Here is a 20558-nt window from a genome sequence, read left to right on the forward strand (position 1 = left end):
CGACTAAATTATGCATATCTTCCCGAGCCATAATGATATACTGTACACAGCGCCAATAATTTACTTACGCCGAGTCCATTCGCTTAATTATGCCGCTAAACTCGGTAAAGCCAATTGGTCATCATGAGAGATTCCAGGCAGGCTAATCACAAATATATAGAACGCGTCCTCTTATTGTCCCCAGCGGCTAAGTGCTAAAATGCTACTTACTGCTCAGAAGGTTAATGTCCTGCTTATGTAAATTGTCCAATTTAACATGCAGCAGGCGGTATTATAAATCCTGGCACCGGGGGATTTCATTTAACGTATGTTCAAACTAGTTGACCTGAAAGGTTAACAAGCCCAAGTTCTACAGGACCATTATTGAACTGGCTGCTTATCAAGGAGAGGAGGCTTCTAGACCAGTGTTTCCTGACCAGGGTGCCTCCAGCTGTTGCAAAACTACAATTCCCAGCATGCCGGAAAGCTGGGAGTTGAAATTTTGCAACAATGGAGGCACCCTGGTCGGGAAACGATGTTCTAGATGTTATGTTGCTCCTTGTACTCCAGACATGATGCTGCCCCCACCATGATGACTGTAGGGATGGTATTGGGCAGGTGATGGGCCGTACCTGGTTTCCTCCAGACATGATGCTGCCCCCACCATGATCACTGTAGGGATGGTATTGGGAAGGTGATGGGCAGTGCCTTGTTTCCTCCAGACATGATGCTGCCCCCACCATGATCACTGTAGGGATGGTATTGGGCAGGGGATGGGCAGTGCCTGGTTTCCTCCAGACATGATGCTGCCCCCACCATGATCACTGTGGGGATGGTATTGGGCAGGTGATGGGCAGTGCCTGGGTTCCTCCAGACATGATGCGGCCCCCACCATGATCACTGTAGGGATGGTATTGGGCAGGTGATGGGCAGTGCCTGGTTTCCCCTCAGACATGATGCTGCCCCACCATGATCACTGTAGGGATGGTATTGAGCAGGTGATGGGCAGTGCCTGGTTTCCTCCAGACATGATGCTGCCCCCACCATGATCACTGTAGGGATGGTATTGGGCAGGTGATGGGCAGTACCTGGTTTCCTCCAAACATGATGCTGCCACCACCATGATCACTGTAGGGATGGTATTGGGCAGGTGATGGGCAGTGCCTGGTTTCCTCCAGACATGATGCTGCCCCCACCATGATCACTGTAGGGATGGTATCGGGAAGGCGATGGGCAGTGCCCGATTTCCTCCAGACATGATGCTGCCCCCACCATGATCACTGTAGGGATGGTATTGGGCAGGTGATTGGCAGTGCCTGGTTTCCTCCAGACATGATGCTGCCCCCACCATGATCACTATAGGGATGGTATTGGGCAGGTGATGGGCAGTACCTGGTTTCCTCCAAACATGATGCTGCCCCCACCATGATCACTGTAGGGATGGTATTGGGCAGGTGATGGGCAGTGCCTGGTTTCCTCCAGACATGATGCGGCCCCCACCATGATCACTGTAGGGATGGTATTGGGCAGGTGATGGGCAGTGCCTGGTTTCCTCCAGACATGATGCTGCCCCCACCATGATCACTGTAGGGATGGTATTGGGCAGGTGACGGGCAGTACCTGGTTTCCCCCAGACATGATGCTGCCCCCACCATGATCACTGTAGGGATGGTATTGGGCAGGTAATGGGCAGTACCTGGTTTCCCCCAGAAATGATGCTGCCCTCACCATGATCACTGTAGGGATGGTATTGGGCAGGTGATGGGCAGTGCCTGGTTTCCCCCAGACATGATGCTGCCCCCACCATGATCACTGTAGGGATGGTATTGGGCAGGTGATGGGCAGTGCCTGGTTTCCCCCAGACATGATGCTGCCCCCACCATGATCACTGTAGGGATGGTATTGGGCAGGCGATGGGCAGTGCCTGATTTCCTCCAGACATGATGCTTAGAATTGAGGCCAAAAACTTTAATGTTGGTTTCATCGGACAAGAGAATTTTGTTTCTCACGGTCCCAGAGACCTTTAGGCTATGTTCACAAGGCAGAATTTCTACATGAATGTATTGCCATTTCACTTCAATGGAATTCCTGCAGCAGAAATTCTGCAGTATGAACAGGACAGCAGAATCCCATTCTACCCTTCTCAATATGTGAGGCTTCACACAATCCTGTCTCTGATCTCTACAGGCAGTTCTTTCTACCTCATGGTTTGGTTTTTGTTCTGATATACATTGTCAGCTATGAGACCTTATATAGAAAGGGCTGTAAGCTGAATTTACCACTGGTGATCAAGGTGCAGAAATATCTCAGAGATGGCAACCATTTGAAAAGTTTGCTCTATTATGGGGCCCTGTGTCTTGTATTGTTATAATTATCCTAAAGCTGATTGGTTGCTATAGGCAACTGCACCTTTCTTCCTCTACACCAGGGGTCCTCAAACTACGGCCCGTGGAGTGCATTTACCCAAATGACTCAGGACATCCCTGTGTTCCGAAAGATGCTTTCGGAACACACGGATGCCTCTGTTAAGTCCCTGCGGCCCGCGTTTACTTTAAAAACGCGGGGACCGCCGGGAACAGGCGCACGCAGCGACGTCAATGACGTCCCATGCGTGCGCCCATGGCAACGGAGTGGAGAAGCAGAGAAGAAGCAAGGACGCGCGCTGGAGGAAAGTGTTTACCAACGGCGCGGCCCTTCGGTGTTCTGACCACCGATCCTCCGGTCCTGCTATGGCCGGAGCGGTGGTCGGAACACTGAAATGGGGCAGTATACAGGCATACAGCCTCCAGCCATGGCTGGAGGCTGTATGCCTGTGGGGGGACATACTGCCAACGTAATTTGGGGAGCTATACTGCCAACGTAATTTGGGGGACTATATTGCACCTAATGTGGGGGAACATACTGCCAGCCTAATGGGGGGGACTATATTGCACCTAATGTGGGGGAACTATACTGCCAGCCTAATGTGGGGGACTATATTGCACCTAATGTGGGGGAACATACTGCCAGCCTAATGTGGGGGACTATATTGCACCTAATGTGGGGGGACTATACTGCCAGCCTAATGTGGGGGACTATATTGCACCTAATGTGGGGGAATTATGCTGCCAGCCTAGTGTGGGGGACTATATTGCACCTAATGTGGGGGAACGTACTGCCAGCCTAATGTGGGGGAACTATACTGCCAGCCTAATGTGCCAGCCTAATGTGGGGGACTAAATTGCACCTAATGTGGGGGGACTATACTGCACCTAATGTGGGGGAACTACAACCTAATGTGGGGAACTATACTGCACCTAATGTGGGGGAACTACAACCTAATGTGGGGAACTATACTGCACCTAATGTGGGGAACTATACTGCACCTAATGTGGGGGAACTATACTGCACCTAATGTGGGGGGAACTACAACCTAATGTGGGGGAACTATACTGCACCTAATGTGGGGGAACTACAACCTAATGTGGGGGAACTATACTGCACCTAATGTGGGGGAACTACAACCTAATGTGGGGAACTATACTGTTCCTAATGTGGGGAACTATACTGCACCTAATGTGGGGGAACTATACTGCACCTAATGTGGGGAACTATACTGCACCTAATGTGGGGAAATATACTGCACTTAATGTGGGGGAACTATACTGCACCTAATGTGGGGGACTATACTGCACCTAATGTGGGGGGAACTATACTGCACCTAATGTGGGGAACTATACTGCACCTAATGTGGGGGGGACTATACTGCACCTAATGTGGGGGGGACTATACTGCACCTAATGTGGGGTGAACTATACTGCACCTAATGTGGGGGGAACTATACTGCACCTAATGTGGGGGGAACTATACTGCACCTAATGTGGGGGGAACTATACTGCACCTAATGTGGGGGGAACTATACTGCACCTAATGTGGGGGGAACTATACTGCACCTAATGTGGGGGGAACTATACTGCACCTAATGTGGGGGGAACTATACTGCACCTTATGGGGGGGGAACTACCCAGTTCCCATTGAAATACTGGTAAGTTTGTTGATTTAACTTTACTTGTTCTTCATTTTAAATATTGTATTTATTCCCGTTTTGTTTCTTCACTTCAAAATAAGATATATGCAGAGCGCATAGGAATTTGTTCAGAGTTTTTTTTTTTTTTAAAACCCGGTCCTCCAACGGTCTGAAGGACCGTGAACGGGCCCCCTGTTTAACCCCTTAAGGACCAAGGACGTACCGGTACGTCCTTGGTCCTGCTCTCCCGATATAACGCGGGGTTACACAGTAACCCCGCATCATATCACGGCGGGCCCGGCGTCATAGTGAAGCCGGGACCCGTCTCTAATAGCGCGCAGCGCCGATCGGGGCGCCGCACGCTATTAACCCTTTAGCCGCGCGCTCAGAGCTGAGCCGCGCGGCTAAAAGTGAAAGTTGCCGGCTAGCTCAGTCGGGCTGTTCGGGATAGCCGCGGCTAATCGCGGCATCCCGAACAGCTGACAGGACAGCGGGAGGGCCCCTACCTGCCTCCTCGCTGTCCGATCGCCGAATGACTGTTCAGTGCCTGAGATCCAGGCATGAGCAGTCAAGCGGCAGAATCGTTGATCACTGGTTTCTTATGAGAAACCAGTGATCAATGATGAAGATCAGTGTGTGCAGTGTTATAGGTCCCTATGGGATAACAATGATCAGTGTGTGCAGTGTTATAGGTCCCTATGGGATAACAATGATCAGTGTGTGCAGTGTTATAGGTCCCTATGGGATAACAATGATCAGTGTGTGCAGTATTATAGGTCCCTATGGGATAACAATGATCAGTATAAGAGATCAGTGTGTGCTGTGTTATAGGTCCCTATGGGATAACAATGATCAGTGTGTGCAGTGTTATAGGTCCCTATGGGATAACAATGATCAGTATAAGAGATCAGTGTGTGCAGTGTTATAGGTCCCTATGGGACCTATAACATTGCAAAAAAAAAGTGAAACAAAAAAGTGAATAAAGATCATTTAACTCCTCCTCTATTAAAAGTTTGAATCACCCCCCTTTTCCAATAAAAAAAAACCACAGTGTAAATAAAAAGTAAACATATATGGTATCACCGTGTGCGGAAATGTGCGAATTATAAAAATATATCATTAATTAAACCGCTCGGTCAATGGCATGCGCGCAAAAAAATTCCAAAGTCCAAAATAGGGCATTTTTGGTCACTTTTTATATCATTTAAAAATGAATAAAAAGTGATCAATAAGTCCTATCAATACAAAACTTCAGATCACGGCGCAAAAAATGAGCCCTCATACCGCCCCATACATGGAAAAATAAAAAAGTTATAGGGGTCAGAAGATGACAATCTTAAACGTATTAATTTTCCTGCATGTAGTTATGATTTTTTACAGAAGTCCGACAAAATCAAACCTATATAAGTAGGGTATCATTTTAATCGTATGGACCTATAGAATAAAGATCAGGGGTCATTTTTACCGAAAAATGTACTACGTAGAAACGGAAGCCCCAAAAAATTACAAAACGGTGCTTATTTTTCAATTTTGTCGCACAATGATTTTTTTTTCCGTTTCACCGTAGATTTTTGGACAAAATGACTGACGTCATTACAAAGTAGAATTGGTGGCGCAAAAAATAAGCCCTCATATGGATTTTTAGGTGCAAAATTGAAAGAGTTATGATTTTTTAAAGGCAAGGAGCAAAAAACGAAAATGCAAAAACGGAAAAACCCCGGTCCTTAAGGGGTTAAAAAGTTTGAGGACCCCTGATCTACACAGATTTCGATCAATTTCCACCATTGTTATGTGGATTTCCTTACACTATTATAGGGACAATCTTATAGATTAACTATATCTGGGAATAATTGGACATATTGAGAAATGACATGCAGCAGTGTGAACAGCCACCAACACTCTGCGCTGCTGCACTGACATCAGGGACCTGTCTGTGGCCACTAATAACTGCAGAACCTCCCGGAAACAAACAATAAATACATCCAACAAACAAATTACTGCGTACTCACCACCAGATGGCGGCAGAGCAGAGGGAGATGGGATTCCCGACCTTAACATGGCGGCGCGAGAGTCGGGCAGACAGGAAATTACGTCACTTCATCCGGAAGCTGCGCTCTAAGCACGTGTGTGATCCTGGGCAGATATGGCAGCTGAAGTAGCAGCGGAGCAGAGCGGACCTGCAGGTATGGGCGGCGGGTCCTGTGTACATGGGACGGGGCGGAGGTTGTGTTTGTGAACTGTGGGATTACATACTCTGGTGGGGGAACTACAAGTCCCAGAATGCTGTCTGAATACATTAGTGTTGATCACCTGATCTGGGCGCTGCAGGGAGAAGTAGTATAGCGTTCACCCCAAGTAACCAATTAGGTTGAGAGAGCGAGCTGTAGTCTGGTTGCTTTGGGCGACTCCAGTGATTTCATTAAATCTTCCACAGCAGAGCCCCCTAATACCTCCTCCAGCAGTCACAGCAGAGCCCCCTAATATCTCGTCCAGCAGTCACAGCAGAGCCCCCTAATATCTCGTCCAGCAGTCACAGAGCCCCCTAATATCTCGTCCAGCAGTCACAGCAGAGCTCCCTAATATCTCCTCCAGCAGTCACAGAGCCCCCTAATATCTCCCCCAGCAGTCACAGCAGAGCCCCCTAATATCTCCCCCAGCAGTCACAGCAGAGCCCCCTAATATCTCCCCCAGCAGTCAGAGCAGAGCCCCCTAATATCTCCACCAGCAGTCACAGCAGAGCCCCCTAATATCTCCCCCAGCAGTCACAGCAGAGCCCCCTAATATCTCCCCCAGCAGTCACAGCAGAGCCCCCTAATATCTCCCCCAGCAGTCACAGCAGAGCCCCCTAATATCTCCCCCAGCAGTCACAGCAGAGCCCCCTAATATCTCCCCCAGCAGTCACAGCAGAGCCCCCTAATATATCCTCCAGCAGTCACAGAGCCCCCTAATATATCCTCCAGCAGTCACAGAGCCCCCTAATATATCCCTCCAGCAGTCACAGCAGAGCCCCCTAATATATCCCTCCAGCAGTCACAGCAGAGCCCCTAATATCTCCCCCAGCAGTCACAGCAGAGCCCCCTAATATACCCTCCAGCAGTCACAGCAGAGCCCCCTAATATCTCATCCAGCAGTCACAGCAGAGCCCCCTAATATCTCGTCCAGCAGTCACAGCAGAGCCCCCTAATATCTCCTCCAGCAGTCACAGCAGAGCCCCCTAATATACCCTCCAGCAGTCACAGCAGAGCCCCCTAATATCTCGTCCAGCAGTCACAGCAGAGCCCCCTATCATCTCCTCCAGCAGTCACAGCAGAGCCCCCTAATATACCCTCCAGCAGTCACAGCAGAGCCCCCTAATATCTCGTCCAGCAGTCACAGCAGAGCCCCCTAATATCTCGTCCAGCAGTCACAGCAGAGCCCCCTAATATCTCGTCCAGCAGTCACAGCAGAGCTCCCTAATATCTCCTCCAGCAGTCACAGAGCCCCCTAATATCTCCTCCAGCAGTCACAGCAGAGCCCCCTAATATCTCCCCCAGCAGTCACAGCAGAGCCCCCTAATATCTCTTCCAGCAGTCACAGCAGAGCCCCCTAATATCTCCCCCAGCAGTCACAGCAGAGGCCCCTAATATCTCCTCCAGCAGTCACAGCAGAGCCCCCTAATATCTCCTCCAGCAGTCACAGCAGAGCCCCCTAATATCTCCCCCAGCAGTCACAGCAGAGCCCCCTAATATCTCCCCCAGCAGTCACAGCAGAGCCCCCTAATATCTCCCCCAGCAGTCACAGCAGAGCCCCCTAATATCTCCCCCAGCAGTCACAGCAGAGCCCCCTAATATCTCCCCCAGCAGTCACAGCAGAGCCCCCTAATATCTCCCCCAGCAGTCACAGCAGAGCCCCCTAATATATCCTCCAGCAGTCACAGCAGAGCCCCCTAATATATCCTCCAGCAGTCACAGCAGAGCCCCCTAATATATCCCTCCAACAGTCACAGCAGAGCCCCCTAATATCTCCCCCAGCAGTCACAGCAGAGCCCCCTAATATACCCTCCAGCAGTCACAGCAGAGCCCCCTAATATACCCTCCAGCAGTCACAGCAGAGCCCCCTAATATCTCCTCCAGCAGTCACAGCAGAGCCCCCTAATATCTCCTCCAGCAGTCACAGCAGAGCCCCCTAATATCTCCTCCAGCAGTCACTGCAGAGCCCCCTAACATCTCCTCCAGCAGTCACTGCAGAGCCCCCTAACATCTCCTCCAGCAGTCACTGCAGAGCCCCCTAACATCTCCTCCAGCAGTCACAGAAGAGCCCCCTAATATCTCCCCCAGCAGTGACAGCAGAGCCCCCTAATATCTCCCCCAGCAGTCACAGCAGAGCCCCCTAATATCTCCCCCAGCAGTCACAGCAGAGCCCCCTAATATCTCCCCCAGCAGTCACAGCAGAGCCCCCTAATATCTCCTCCAGCAGTCACAGCAGAGCCCCCTAATATCTCTTCCAGCAGTCATAGCAGAGCCCCCTAATATATCCTCCAGCAGTCACAGCAGAGCCCCCTAATATATCCTCCAGCAGTCACAGAGCTCCCTAATATCTCCCCCAGCAGTCACAGCAGAGCCCCCTAATATCTCCTCCAGCAGTCACAGCAGAGCCCCCTAATATCTCCTCCAGCAGTCACAGAGCCCCCTAATATCTCCCCCAGCAGTGACAGCAGAGCCCCCTAATATCTCCCCCAGCAGTCACAGCAGAGCCCCCTAATATCTCCTCCAGCAGTCACAGCAGAGCCCCCTAATATCTCCTCCAGCAGTCAGAGCCCCCTAATATCTCCCCCAGCAGTCACAGCAGAGCCCCCTAATATCTCCTCCAGCAGTCACAGCGGAGCCCCCTAATATCTCCCCCAGCAGTCACAGTGAAGCCCCCTAATATCTCTCCCAGCAGTCACAGCAGAGCCCCCTAATATCTCCTCCAGCAGTCACAGCAGAGCCCCCTAATATCTCTTCCAGCAGTCTCAGCAGAGCCCCCTAATATATCCTCCAGCAGTCACAGCAGAGCCCCCTAATATATCCTCCAGCAGTCACAGAGCCCCCTAATATCTCCCCCAGCAGTCACAGCAGAGCCCCCTAATATCTCCCCCAGCAGTCACAGCAGAGCCCCCTAATATCTCCTCCAGCAGTGACAGCAGAGCCCCCTAATATCTCCTCCAGCAGTCAGAGCCCCCTAATATCTCCCCCAGCAGTCACAGCAGAGCCCCCTAATATCTCCTCTAGCAGTCACAGCAGAGCCCCCTAATATCTCCTCCAGCAGTCACAGCAGAGCCCCCTTATATCTCTTCCAGCAGTCACAGCAAAGCCCCCTAATATCTCCTCCAGCAGTCACAGCAGAGCCCCCTAATATCTCCTCCAGCAGTCAGAGCCCCCTAATATCTCCCCCAGCAGTCACAGCAGAGCCCCCTAATATCTCCTCCAACAGTCACAGCAGAGCCCCCTAATATCTCCCCCAGCAGTCACAGCAGAGCCCCCTAATATCTCCTCCAGCAGTCACAGCAGAGCCCCCTTATATCTCTTCCAGCAGTCACAGCAGAGCCCCCTAATATCTCCTCCAGCAGTCACAGCAGAGCCCCCTAATATCTCCTCCAGCAGTCAGAGCCCCCTAATATCTCCCCCAGCAGTCACAGCAGAGCCCCCTAATATCTCCTCCAGCAGTCACAGCAGAGCCCCCCTAATATCTCCCCCAGCAGTCACAGCAGAGCCCCCTAATATCTCCTCCAGCAGTCAGAGCAGAGCCCCCTAATATCTCCTCCAGCAGTCAGAGCAGAGCCCCCTAATATCTCCCCCAGCAGTCACAGCAGAGCCCCCTTATATCTCCTCCAGCAGTCACAGAGCCCCCTAATATCTCCCCCAGCAGTCACAGCAGAGCCCCCTAATATATCCTCCAGCAGTCACAGCAGAGCCCCCTAATATCTCCCCCAGCAGTCACAGCAGAGCCCCCTAATATCTCCCCCAGCAGTCACAGCAGAGCCCCCTAATATACCCTCCAGCAGTCACAGCAGAGCCCCCTAATATCTCCTCCAGCAGTCACAGCAGAGCCCCCTAATATCTCCTCCAGCAGTCAGAGCCCCCTAATATCTCCCCCAGCAGTCACAGCAGAGCCCCCTAATATCTCCCCCAGCAGTCACAGCAGAGCCCCCTAATATCTCCCCCAGCAGTCACAGCAGAGCCCCCTAATATCTCCCCCAGCAGTCACAGCAGAGCCCCCTAATATCTCCTCCAGCAGTCACAGCAGAGCCCCCTAATATCTCCTCCAGCAGTCACAGAGCCCCCTAATATCTCCCCCAGCAGTGACAGCAGAGCCCCCTATCTCCCCCAGCAGTCACAGCAGAGCCCCCTAATATCTCCCCCAGCAGTGACAGCATAGCCCCCTAATATCTCCCCCAGCAGTCACAGCAGAGCCCCCTAATATCTCCCCCAGCAGTGACAGCAGAGCCCCCTAATATCTCCCCCAGCAGTCACAGCAGAACCCCCTAATATCTCCCCCAGCAGTCACAGCAGAGCCCCCTAATATCTCCTCCAGCAGTCACAGAGCCCCCTAATATTTCCCCCAGCAGTCACAGTAGAGCCCCCTAATATCTCCCCCAGCAGTCACAGCAGAGCCCCCTAATATCTCCCCCAGCAGTCACAGCAGAGCCCCCTAATATCTCCTCCAGCAGACACAGCAGAGCCCCCTAATATCTCCTCTAGCAGTCACAGCAGAGCCCCCTAATATCTCTTCCAGCAGTCAGAGCCCCCTAATATATCCTCCAGCAGTCACAGCAGAGCCCCCTAATATCTCCTCCAGCAGTCACAGCAGAGCCCCCTAATATCTCCTCCAGCAGTCACAGCAGAGCCCCCTAATATATCCTCCAGCAGTCACAGCAGAGCCCCCTAATATCTCCTCCAGCAGTCACAGCAGAGCCCCCTAATATCTCCTCCAGCAGTCACAGCAGAGCCCCCTAATATCTCCTCCAGCAGTCACAGCAGAGCCCCCTAATATCTCCTCCAGCAGTCACAGCAGAGCCCCCTAATATCTCCTCCAGCAGTCACAGCAGAGCCCCCTAATATCTCCCCCAGCAGTCACAGCAGAGCCCCCTAATATCTCCCCCAGCAGTCACAGCAGAGCCCCCTAATATCTCCCCCAGCAGTCACAGCAGAGCCCCCTAATATCTCCCCCAGCAGTCACAGCAGAGCCCCCTAATATCTCCCCCAGCAGTCACAGCAGAGCCCCCTAATATCTCCCCCAGCAGTCACAGCAGAGCCCCCTAATATCTCCCCCAGCAGTCAGAGCAGAGCCCCCTAATATCTCCCTCAGCAGTCACAGCAGAGCCCCCTAATATCTCCCCCAGCAGTCACAGCAGAGCCCCCTAATATCTCCTCCAGCAGTCACAGCAGAGCCCCCTAATATCTCCTCCAGCAGTCACAGCAGAGCCCCCTAATATCTCCTCCAGCAGTCACAGCAGAGCCCCCTAATATCTCCTCCAGCAGTCAGAGCCCCCTAATATCTCTTCCAGCAGTCACAGCAGAGCCCCCTAATATATCCTCCAGCAGTCACAGCAGAGCCCCCTAATATATCCTCCAGCAGTCACAGCAGAGCCCCCTAATATATCCTCCAGCAGTCACAGCAGAGCCCCCTAATATCTCCCCCAGCAGTCACAGCAGAGCCCCCTAATATCTCCTCCAGCAGTCACAGCAGAGCCCCCTAATATCTCCTCCAGCAGTCACAGAGCCCCCTAATATCTCCCCCAGCAGTGACAGCAGAGCCCCCTAATATCTCCCCCAGCAGTCACAGCAGAGCCCCCTAATATCTCCTCCAGCAGTCACAGCAGAGCCCCCTAATATCTCCTCCAGCAGTCAGAGCCCCCTAATATCTCCCCCAGCAGTCACAGCAGAGCCCCCTAATATCTCCTCCAGCAGTCACAGCAGAGCCCCCTAATATCTCCCCCAGCAGTCACAGCGAAGCCCCCTAATATCTCTTCCAGCAGTCACAGCAGAGCCCCCTAATATCTCTTCCAGCAGTCACAGCAGAGCCCCCTAATATATCCTCCAGCAGTCAGAGCAGAGCCCCCTAATATCTCCTCCAGCAGTCAGAGCAGAGCCCCCTAATATCTCCCCCAGCAGTCACAGCAGAGCCCCCTTATATCTCCCCCAGCAGTCACAGAGCCCCCTAATATCTCCCCCAGCAGTCACAGCAGAGCCCCCTAATATCTCCTCCAGCAGTCACAGCAGAGCCCCCTAATATCTCCTCCAGCAGTCAGAGCAGAGCCCCCTAATATCTCCCCCAGCAGTCACAGCAGAGCCCCCTTATATCTCCCCCAGCAGTCACAGAGCCCCCTAATATCTCCCCCAGCAGTCACAGCAGAGCCCCCTAATATCTCCTCCAGCAGTCACAGCAGAGCCCCCTAATATCTCCCCCAGCAGTCACAGCAGAGCCCCCTAATATACCCTCCAGCAGTCACAGCAGAGCCCCCTAATATCTCCTCCAGCAGTCACAGCAGAGCCCCCTAATATCTCCTCCAGCAGTCAGAGCCCCCTAATATCTCCCCCAGCAGTCACAGCAGAGCCCCCTAATATCTCCCCCAGCAGTCACAGCAGAGCCCCCTAATATCTCCCCCAGCAGTCACAGCAGAGCCCCCTAATATCTCCTCCAGCAGTCACAGCAGAGCCCCCTAATATCTCCTCCAGCAGTCACAGAGCCCCCTAATATCTCCCCCAGAAGTGACAGCAGAGCCCCCTATCTCCCCCAGCAGTCACAGCAGAGCCCCCTAATATCTCCCCCAGCAGTGACAGCATAGCCCCCTAATATCTCCCCCAGCAGTCACAGCAGAGCCCCCTAATATCTCCCCCAGCAGTGACAGCAGAGCCCCCTAATATCTCCCCCAGCAGTCACAGCAGAACCCCCTAATATCTCCCCCAGCAGTCACAGCAGAGCCCCCTAATATCTCCTCCAGCAGTCACAGAGCCCCCTAATATTTCCCCCAGCAGTCACAGTAGAGCCCCCTAATATCTCCCCCAGCAGTCACAGCAGAGCCCCCAATATCTCCCCCAGCAGTCACAGCAGAGCCCCCTAATATCTCCTCCAGCAGACACAGCAGAGCCCCCTAATATCTCCTCTAGCAGTCACAGCAGAGCCCCCTAATATCTCTTCCAGCAGTCAGAGCCCCCTAATATATCCTCCAGCAGTCACAGCAGAGCCCCCTAATATCTCCTCCAGCAGTCACAGCAGAGCCCCCTAATATCTCCTCCAGCAGTCACAGCAGAGCCCCCTAATATCTCCTCCAGCAGTCAGAGCCCCCTAATATCTCCTCCAGCAGTCACAGCAGAGCCCCCTAATATCTCCCCCAGCAGTCACAGCAGAGCCCCCTAAGATCTCCCCCAGCAGTCACAGCAGAGCCCCCTAATATCTCCCCCAGCAGTCACAGCAGAGCCCCCTAATTTATCCTCCAGCAGTCACAGCAGAGCCCCCTAATATCTCCTCCAGCAGTCACAGCAGAGCCCCCTAATATCTCCTCCAGCAGTCACAGCAGAGCCCCCTAATATCTCCTCCAGCAGTCACAGCAGAGCCCCCTAATATCTCCTCCAGCAGTCACAGCAGAGCCCCCTAATATCTCCTCCAGCAGTCACAGCAGAGCCCCCTAATATCTCCTCCAGCAGTCACAGCAGAGCCCCCTAATATCTCCTCCAGCAGTCACAGCAGAGCCCCCTAATATCTCCCCCAGCAGTCACAGCAGAGCCCCCTAATATCTCCCCCAGCAGTCACAGCAGAGCCCCCTAATATCTCCCCCAGCAGTCACAGCAGAGCCCCCTAATATCTCCCCCAGCAGTCACAGCAGAGCCCCCTAATATCTCCCCCCAGCAGTCAGAGCAGAGCCCCCTAATATCTCCCCCAGCAGTCAGAGCAGAGCCCCCTAATATCTCCCTCAGCAGTCACAGCAGAGCCCCCTAATATCTCCCCCAGCAGTCACAGCAGAGCCCCCTAATATCTCCCCCAGCAGTCACAGCAGAGCCCCCTAATATCTCCTCCAGCAGTCACAGCAGAGCCCCCTAATATCTCCTCCAGCAGTCACAGCAGAGCCCCCTAATATCTCCTCCAGCAGTCAGAGCCCCCTAATATCTCTTCCAGCAGTCACAGCAGAGCCCCCTAATATATCCTCCAGCAGTCACAGCAGAGCCCCCTAATATATCCTCCAGCAGTCACAGCAGAGCCCCCTAATATCTCCCCCAGCAGTCACAGCAGAGCCCCCTAATATCTCCTCCAGCAGTCACAGCAGAGCCCCCTAATATCTCCTCCAGCAGTCACAGAGCCCCCTAATATCTCCCCCAGCAGTGACAGCAGAGCCCCCTAATATCTCCCCCAGCAGTCACAGCAGAGCCCCCTAATATCTCCTCCAGCAGTCACAGCAGAGCCCCCTAATATCTCCTCCAGCAGTCAGAGCCCCCTAATATCTCCCCCAGCAGTCACAGCAGAGCCCCCTAATATCTCCCCCAGCAGTCACAGCAGAGCCCCCTAATATCTCCTCCAGCAGTCACAGCAGAGCCCCCTAATATCTCCCCCAGCAGTCACAGCGAAGCCCCCTAATATCTCTTCCAGCAGTCACAGCAGAGCCCCCTAATATCTCTTCCAGCAGTCACAGCAGAGCCCCCTAATATATCCTCCAGCAGTCACAGCAGAGCCCCCTAATATATCCCCCAGCAGTCACAGCAGAGCCCCCTAATATCTCCCCCAGCAGTCACAGCAGAGCCCCCTAATATCTCCCCCAGCAGTGACAGCAGAGCCCCCTATCTCCCCCAGCAGTCACAGCAGAGCCCCCTAATATCTCCTCCAGCAGTGACAGCAGAGCCCCCTAATATCGCCTCCAGCAGTCAGAGCCCCCTAATATCTCCCCCAGCAGTCACAACAGAGCCCCCTAATATCTCCCCCAGCAGTCACAGCAGAGCCCCCTAATATCTCCCCCAGCAGTCACAGCAGAGCCCACTAATATCTCCCCCAGCAGTCACAGCAGAGCCCCCTAATATCTCCTCTAGCAGTCACAGCAGAGCCCCCTAATATCTCCTCTAGCAGACACAGCAGAGCCCCCTAATATCCCCTCTAGCAGTCACAGCAGAGCCCCCTAATATCTCCTCCAGCAGACACAGCAGAGCCCCCTAATATCTCCTCTAGCAGTCACAGCAGAGCCCCCTAATATCTCCTCCAGCAGTCACAGCAGAGCCCCCTTATATCTCTTCCAGCAGTCACAGCAAAGCCCCCTAATATCTCCTCCAGCAGTCACAGCAGAGCCCCCTAATATCTCCCCCAGCAGTCACAGCAGAGCCCCCTAATATCTCCCCCAGCAGTCACAGCAGAACCCCCTAATATCTCCCCCAGCAGTCACAGCAGAGCCCCCTAATATCTCCCCCAGCAGTCACAGCAGAGCCCCCTAATATCTCCCCCAGCAGTCACAGCAGAGCCCCCTAATATCTCCCCCAGCAGTCACAGCAGAGCCCCCTAATATCTCCCCCAGCAGTCACAGCAGAGCCCCCTAATATATCCTCCAGCAGTCACAGAGCCCCCTAATATATCCTCCAGCAGTCACAGCAGAGCCCCCTAATATATCCCTCCAGCAGTCACAGCAGAGCCCCTAATATCTCCCCCAGCAGTCACAGCAGAGCCCCCTAATATACCCTCCAGCAGTCACAGCAGAGCCCCCTAATATCTCCTCTAGCAGTCACAGCAGAGCCCCCTAATATCTCATCCAGCAGTCACAGCAGAGCCCCCTAATATCTCGTCCAGCAGTCACAGCAGAGCCCCCTAATATCTCCTCCAGCAGTCACAGCAGAGCCCCCTAATATACCCTCCAGCAGTCACAGCAGAGCCCCCTAATATCTCGTCCAGCAGTCACAGCAGAGCCCCCTATCATCTCCTCCAGCAGTCACAGCAGAGCCCCCTAATATACCCTCCAGCAGTCACAGCAGAGCCCCCTAATATCTCGTCCAGCAGTCACAGCAGAGCCCCCTAATATCTCGTCCAGCAGTCACAGCAGAGCCCCCTAATATCTCGTCCAGCAGTCACAGCAGAGCTCCCTAATATCTCCTCCAGCAGTCACAGAGCCCCCTAATATCTCCTCCAGCAGTCACAGCAGAGCCCCCTAATATCTCCCCCAGCAGTCACAGCAGAGCCCCCTAATATCTCTTCCAGCAGTCACAGCAGAGCCCCCTAATATCTCCCCCAGCAGTCACAGCAGAGGCCCCTAATATCTCCCCCAGCAGTCACAGCAGAGCCCCCTAATATCTCCCCCAGCAGTCACAGCAGAGCCCCCTAATATCTCCCCCAGCAGTCACAGCAGAGCCCCCTAATATCTCCCCCAGCAGTCACAGCAGAGCCCCCTAATATATCCTCCAGCAGTCACAGCAGAGCCCCCTAATATATCCTCCAGCAGTCACAGCAGAGCCCCCTAATATATCCCTCCAACAGTCACAGCAGAGCCCCCTAATATCTCCCCCAGCAGTCACAGCAGAGCCCCCTAATATACCCTCCAGCAGTCACAGCAGAGCCCCCTAATATACCCTCCAGCAGTCACAGCAGAGCCCCCTAATATCTCCTCCAGCAGTCACAGCAGAGCCCCCTAATATCTCCTCCAGCAGTCACAGCAGAGCCCCCTAATATCTCCTCCAGCAGTCACTGCAGAGCCCCCTAACATCTCCTCCAGCAGTCACTGCAGAGCCCCCTAACATCTCCTCCAGCAGTCACTGCAGAGCCCCCTAACATCTCCTCCAGCAGTCACAGAAGAGCCCCCTAATATCTCCCCCAGCAGTGACAGCAGAGCCCCCTAATATCTCCCCCAGCAGTCACAGCAGAGCCCCCTAATATCTCCCCCAGCAGTCACAGCAGAGCCCCCTAATATCTCCCCCAGCAGTCACAGCAGAGCCCCCTAATATCTCCTCCAGCAGTCACAGCAGAGCCCCCTAATATCTCTTCCAGCAGTCACAGCAGAGCCCCCTAATATATCCTCCAGCAGTCACAGCAGAGCCCCCTAATATATCCTCCAGCAGTCACAGAGCTCCCTAATATCTCCCCCAGCAGTCACAGCAGAGCCCCCTAATATCTCCTCCAGCAGTCACAGCAGAGCCCCCTAATATCTCCTCCAGCAGTCACAGAGCCCCCTAATATCTCCCCCAGCAGTGACAGCAGAGCCCCCTAATATCTCCCCCAGCAGTGACAGCAGAGCCCCCTAATATCTCCCCCAGCAGTCACAGCAGAGCCCCCTAATATCTCCTCCAGCAGTCACAGCAGAGCCCCCTAATATCTCCTCCAGCAGTCAGAGCCCCCTAATATCTCCCCCAGCAGTCACAGCAGAGCCCCCTAATATCTCCTCCAGCAGTCACAGCGGAGCCCCCTAATATCTCCCCCAGCAGTCACAGCGAAGCCCCCTAATATCTCTCCCAGCAGTCACAGCAGAGCCCCCTAATATCTCCTCCAGCAGTCACAGCAGAGCCCCCTAATATCTCTTCCAGCAGTCACAGCAGAGCCCCCTAATATATCCTCCAGCAGTCACAGCAGAGCCCCCTAATATATCCTCCAGCAGTCACAGAGCCCCCTAATATCTCCCCCAGCAGTCACAGCAGAGCCCCCTAATATCTCCCCCAGCAGTCACAGCAGAGCCCCCTAATATCTCCTCCAGCAGTGACAGCAGAGCCCCCTAATATCTCCTCCAGCAGTCAGAGCCCCCTAATATCTCCCCCAGCAGTCACAGCAGAGCCCCCTAATATCTCCTCTAGCAGTCACAGCAGAGCCCCCTAATATCTCCTCCAGCAGTCACAGCAGAGCCCCCTTATATCTCTTCCAGCAGTCACAGCAAAGCCCCCTAATATCTCCTCCAGCAGTCACAGCAGAGCCCCCTAATATCTCCTCCAGCAGTCAGAGCCCCCTAATATCTCCCCCAGCAGTCACAGCAGAGCCCCCTAATATCTCCTCCAACAGTCACAGCAGAGCCCCCTAATATCTCCCCCAGCAGTCACAGCAGAGCCCCCTAATATCTCCTCCAGCAGTCACAGCAGAGCCCCCTTATATCTCTTCCAGCAGTCACAGCAGAGCCCCCTAATATCTCCTCCAGCAGTCACAGCAGAGCCCCCTAATATCTCCTCCAGCAGTCAGAGCCCCCTAATATCTCCCCCAGCAGTCACAGCAGAGCCCCCTAATATCTCCTCCAGCAGTCACAGCAGAGCCCCCCTAATATCTCCCCCAGCAGTCACAGCAGAGCCCCCTAATATCTCCTCCAGCAGTCAGAGCAGAGCCCCCTAATATCTCCTCCAGCAGTCAGAGCAGAGCCCCCTAATATCTCCCCCAGCAGTCACAGCAGAGCCCCCTTATATCTCCTCCAGCAGTCACAGAGCCCCCTAATATCTCCCCCAGCAGTCACAGCAGAGCCCCCTAATATCTCCTCCAGCAGTCACAGCAGAGCCCCCTAATATCTCCCCCAGCAGTCACAGCAGAGCCCCCTAATATCTCCCCCAGCAGTCACAGCAGAGCCCCCTAATATACCCTCCAGCAGTCACAGCAGAGCCCCCTAATATCTCCTCCAGCAGTCACAGCAGAGCCCCCTAATATCTCCTCCAGCAGTCAGAGCCCCCTAATATCTCCCCCAGCAGTCACAGCAGAGCCCCCTAATATCTCCCCCAGCAGTCACAGCAGAGCCCCCTAATATCTCCCCCAGCAGTCACAGCAGAGCCCCCTAATATCTCCTCCAGCAGTCACAGCAGAGCCCCCTAATATCTCCTCCAGCAGTCACAGAGCCCCCTAATATCTCCCCCAGCAGTGACAGCAGAGCCCCCTATCTCCCCCAGCAGTCACAGCAGAGCCCCCTAATATCTCCCCCAGCAGTGACAGCATAGCCCCCTAATATCTCCCCCAGCAGTCACAGCAGAGCCCCCTAATATCTCCCCCAGCAGTGACAGCAGAGCCCCCTAATATCTCCCCCAGCAGTCACAGCAGAACCCCCTAATATCTCCCCCAGCAGTCACAGCAGAGCCCCCTAATATCTCCTCCAGCAGTCACAGAGCCCCCTAATATTTCCCCCAGCAGTCACAGTAGAGCCCCCTAATATCTCCCCCAGCAGTCACAGCAGAGCCCCCTAATATCTCCCCCAGCAGTCACAGCAGAGCCCCCTAATATCTCCTCCAGCAGACACAGCAGAGCCCCCTAATATCTCCTCTAGCAGTCACAGCAGAGCCCCCTAATATCTCTTCCAGCAGTCAGAGCCCCCTAATATATCCTCCAGCAGTCACAGCAGAGCCCCCTAATATCTCCTCCAGCAGTCACAGCAGAGCCCCCTAATATCTCCTCCAGCAGTCACAGCAGAGCCCCCTAATATATCCTCCAGCAGTCACAGCAGAGCCCCCTAATATCTCCTCCAGCAGTCACAGCAGAGCCCCCTAATATCTCCTCCAGCAGTCACAGCAGAGCCCCCTAATATCTCCTCCAGCAGTCACAGCAGAGCCCCCTAATATCTCCTCCAGCAGTCACAGCAGAGCCCCCTAATATCTCCTCCAGCAGTCACAGCAGAGCCCCCTAATATCTCCTCCAGCAGTCACAGCAGAGCCCCCTAATATCTCCTCCAGCAGTCACAGCAGAGCCCCCTAATATCTCCCCCAGCAGTCACAGCAGAGCCCCCTAATATCTCCCCCAGCAGTCACAGCAGAGCCCCCTAATATCTCCCCCAGCAGTCACAGCAGAGCCCCCTAATATCTCCCCCAGCAGTCACAGCAGAGCCCCCTAATATCTCCCCCAGCAGTCACAGCAGAGCCCCCTAATATCTCCCCCAGCAGTCACAGCAGAGCCCCCTAATATCTCCCCCAGCAGTCAGAGCAGAGCCCCCTAATATCTCCCTCAGCAGTCACAGCAGAGCCCCCTAATATCTCCCCCAGCAGTCACAGCAGAGCCCCCTAATATCTCCCCCAGCAGTCACAGCAGAGCCCCCTAATATCTCCTCCAGCAGTCACAGCAGAGCCCCCTAATATCTCCTCCAGCAGTCACAGCAGAGCCCCCTAATATCTCCTCCAGCAGTCAGAGCCCCCTAATATCTCTTCCAGCAGTCACAGCAGAGCCCCCTAATATATCCTCCAGCAGTCACAGCAGAGCCCCCTAATATATCCTCCAGCAGTCACAGCAGAGCCCCCTAATATATCCTCCAGCAGTCACAGCAGAGCCCCATAATATCTCCCCCAGCAGTCACAGCAGAGCCCCCTAATATCTCCTCCAGCAGTCACAGCAGAGCCCCCTAATATCTCCTCCAGCAGTCACAGAGCCCCCTAATATCTCCCCCAGCAGTGACAGCAGAGCCCCCTAATATCTCCCCCAGCAGTCACAGCAGAGCCCCCTAATATCTCCTCCAGCAGTCACAGCAGAGCCCCCTAATATCTCCTCCAGCAGTCAGAGCCCCCTAATATCTCCCCCAGCAGTCACAGCAGAGCCCCCTAATATCTCCTCCAGCAGTCACAGCAGAGCCCCCTAATATCTCCCCCAGCAGTCACAGCGAAGCCCCCTAATATCTCTTCCAGCAGTCACAGCAGAGCCCCCTAATATCTCT

At 53.8% G+C, this 20558-nt stretch overlaps 1 protein-coding gene across 1 annotated transcript in view; it reads left to right on the forward strand.

The window, feature by feature from the left end:
- The first annotated feature begins 6067 nt into the window (after nucleotides 1-6067).
- Nucleotides 6068-20558, forward strand: part of RRP15 (ribosomal RNA processing 15 homolog) — a 75848-nt gene continuing 61357 nt past the window's right edge. Inside the window, exon 1 of the mRNA XM_056568355.1 lies at nucleotides 6068-6168. Coding sequence (XP_056424330.1) covers nucleotides 6129-6168 — 40 coding nt within the window. The 5' untranslated portion in view covers nucleotides 6068-6128. The remainder of the gene's footprint in view (nucleotides 6169-20558) is intronic.

This window comes from Hyla sarda, chromosome 3, assembly GCF_029499605.1.
Source record: "Hyla sarda isolate aHylSar1 chromosome 3, aHylSar1.hap1, whole genome shotgun sequence".
Classification (NCBI taxonomy): domain Eukaryota; kingdom Metazoa; phylum Chordata; class Amphibia; order Anura; family Hylidae; genus Hyla; species Hyla sarda.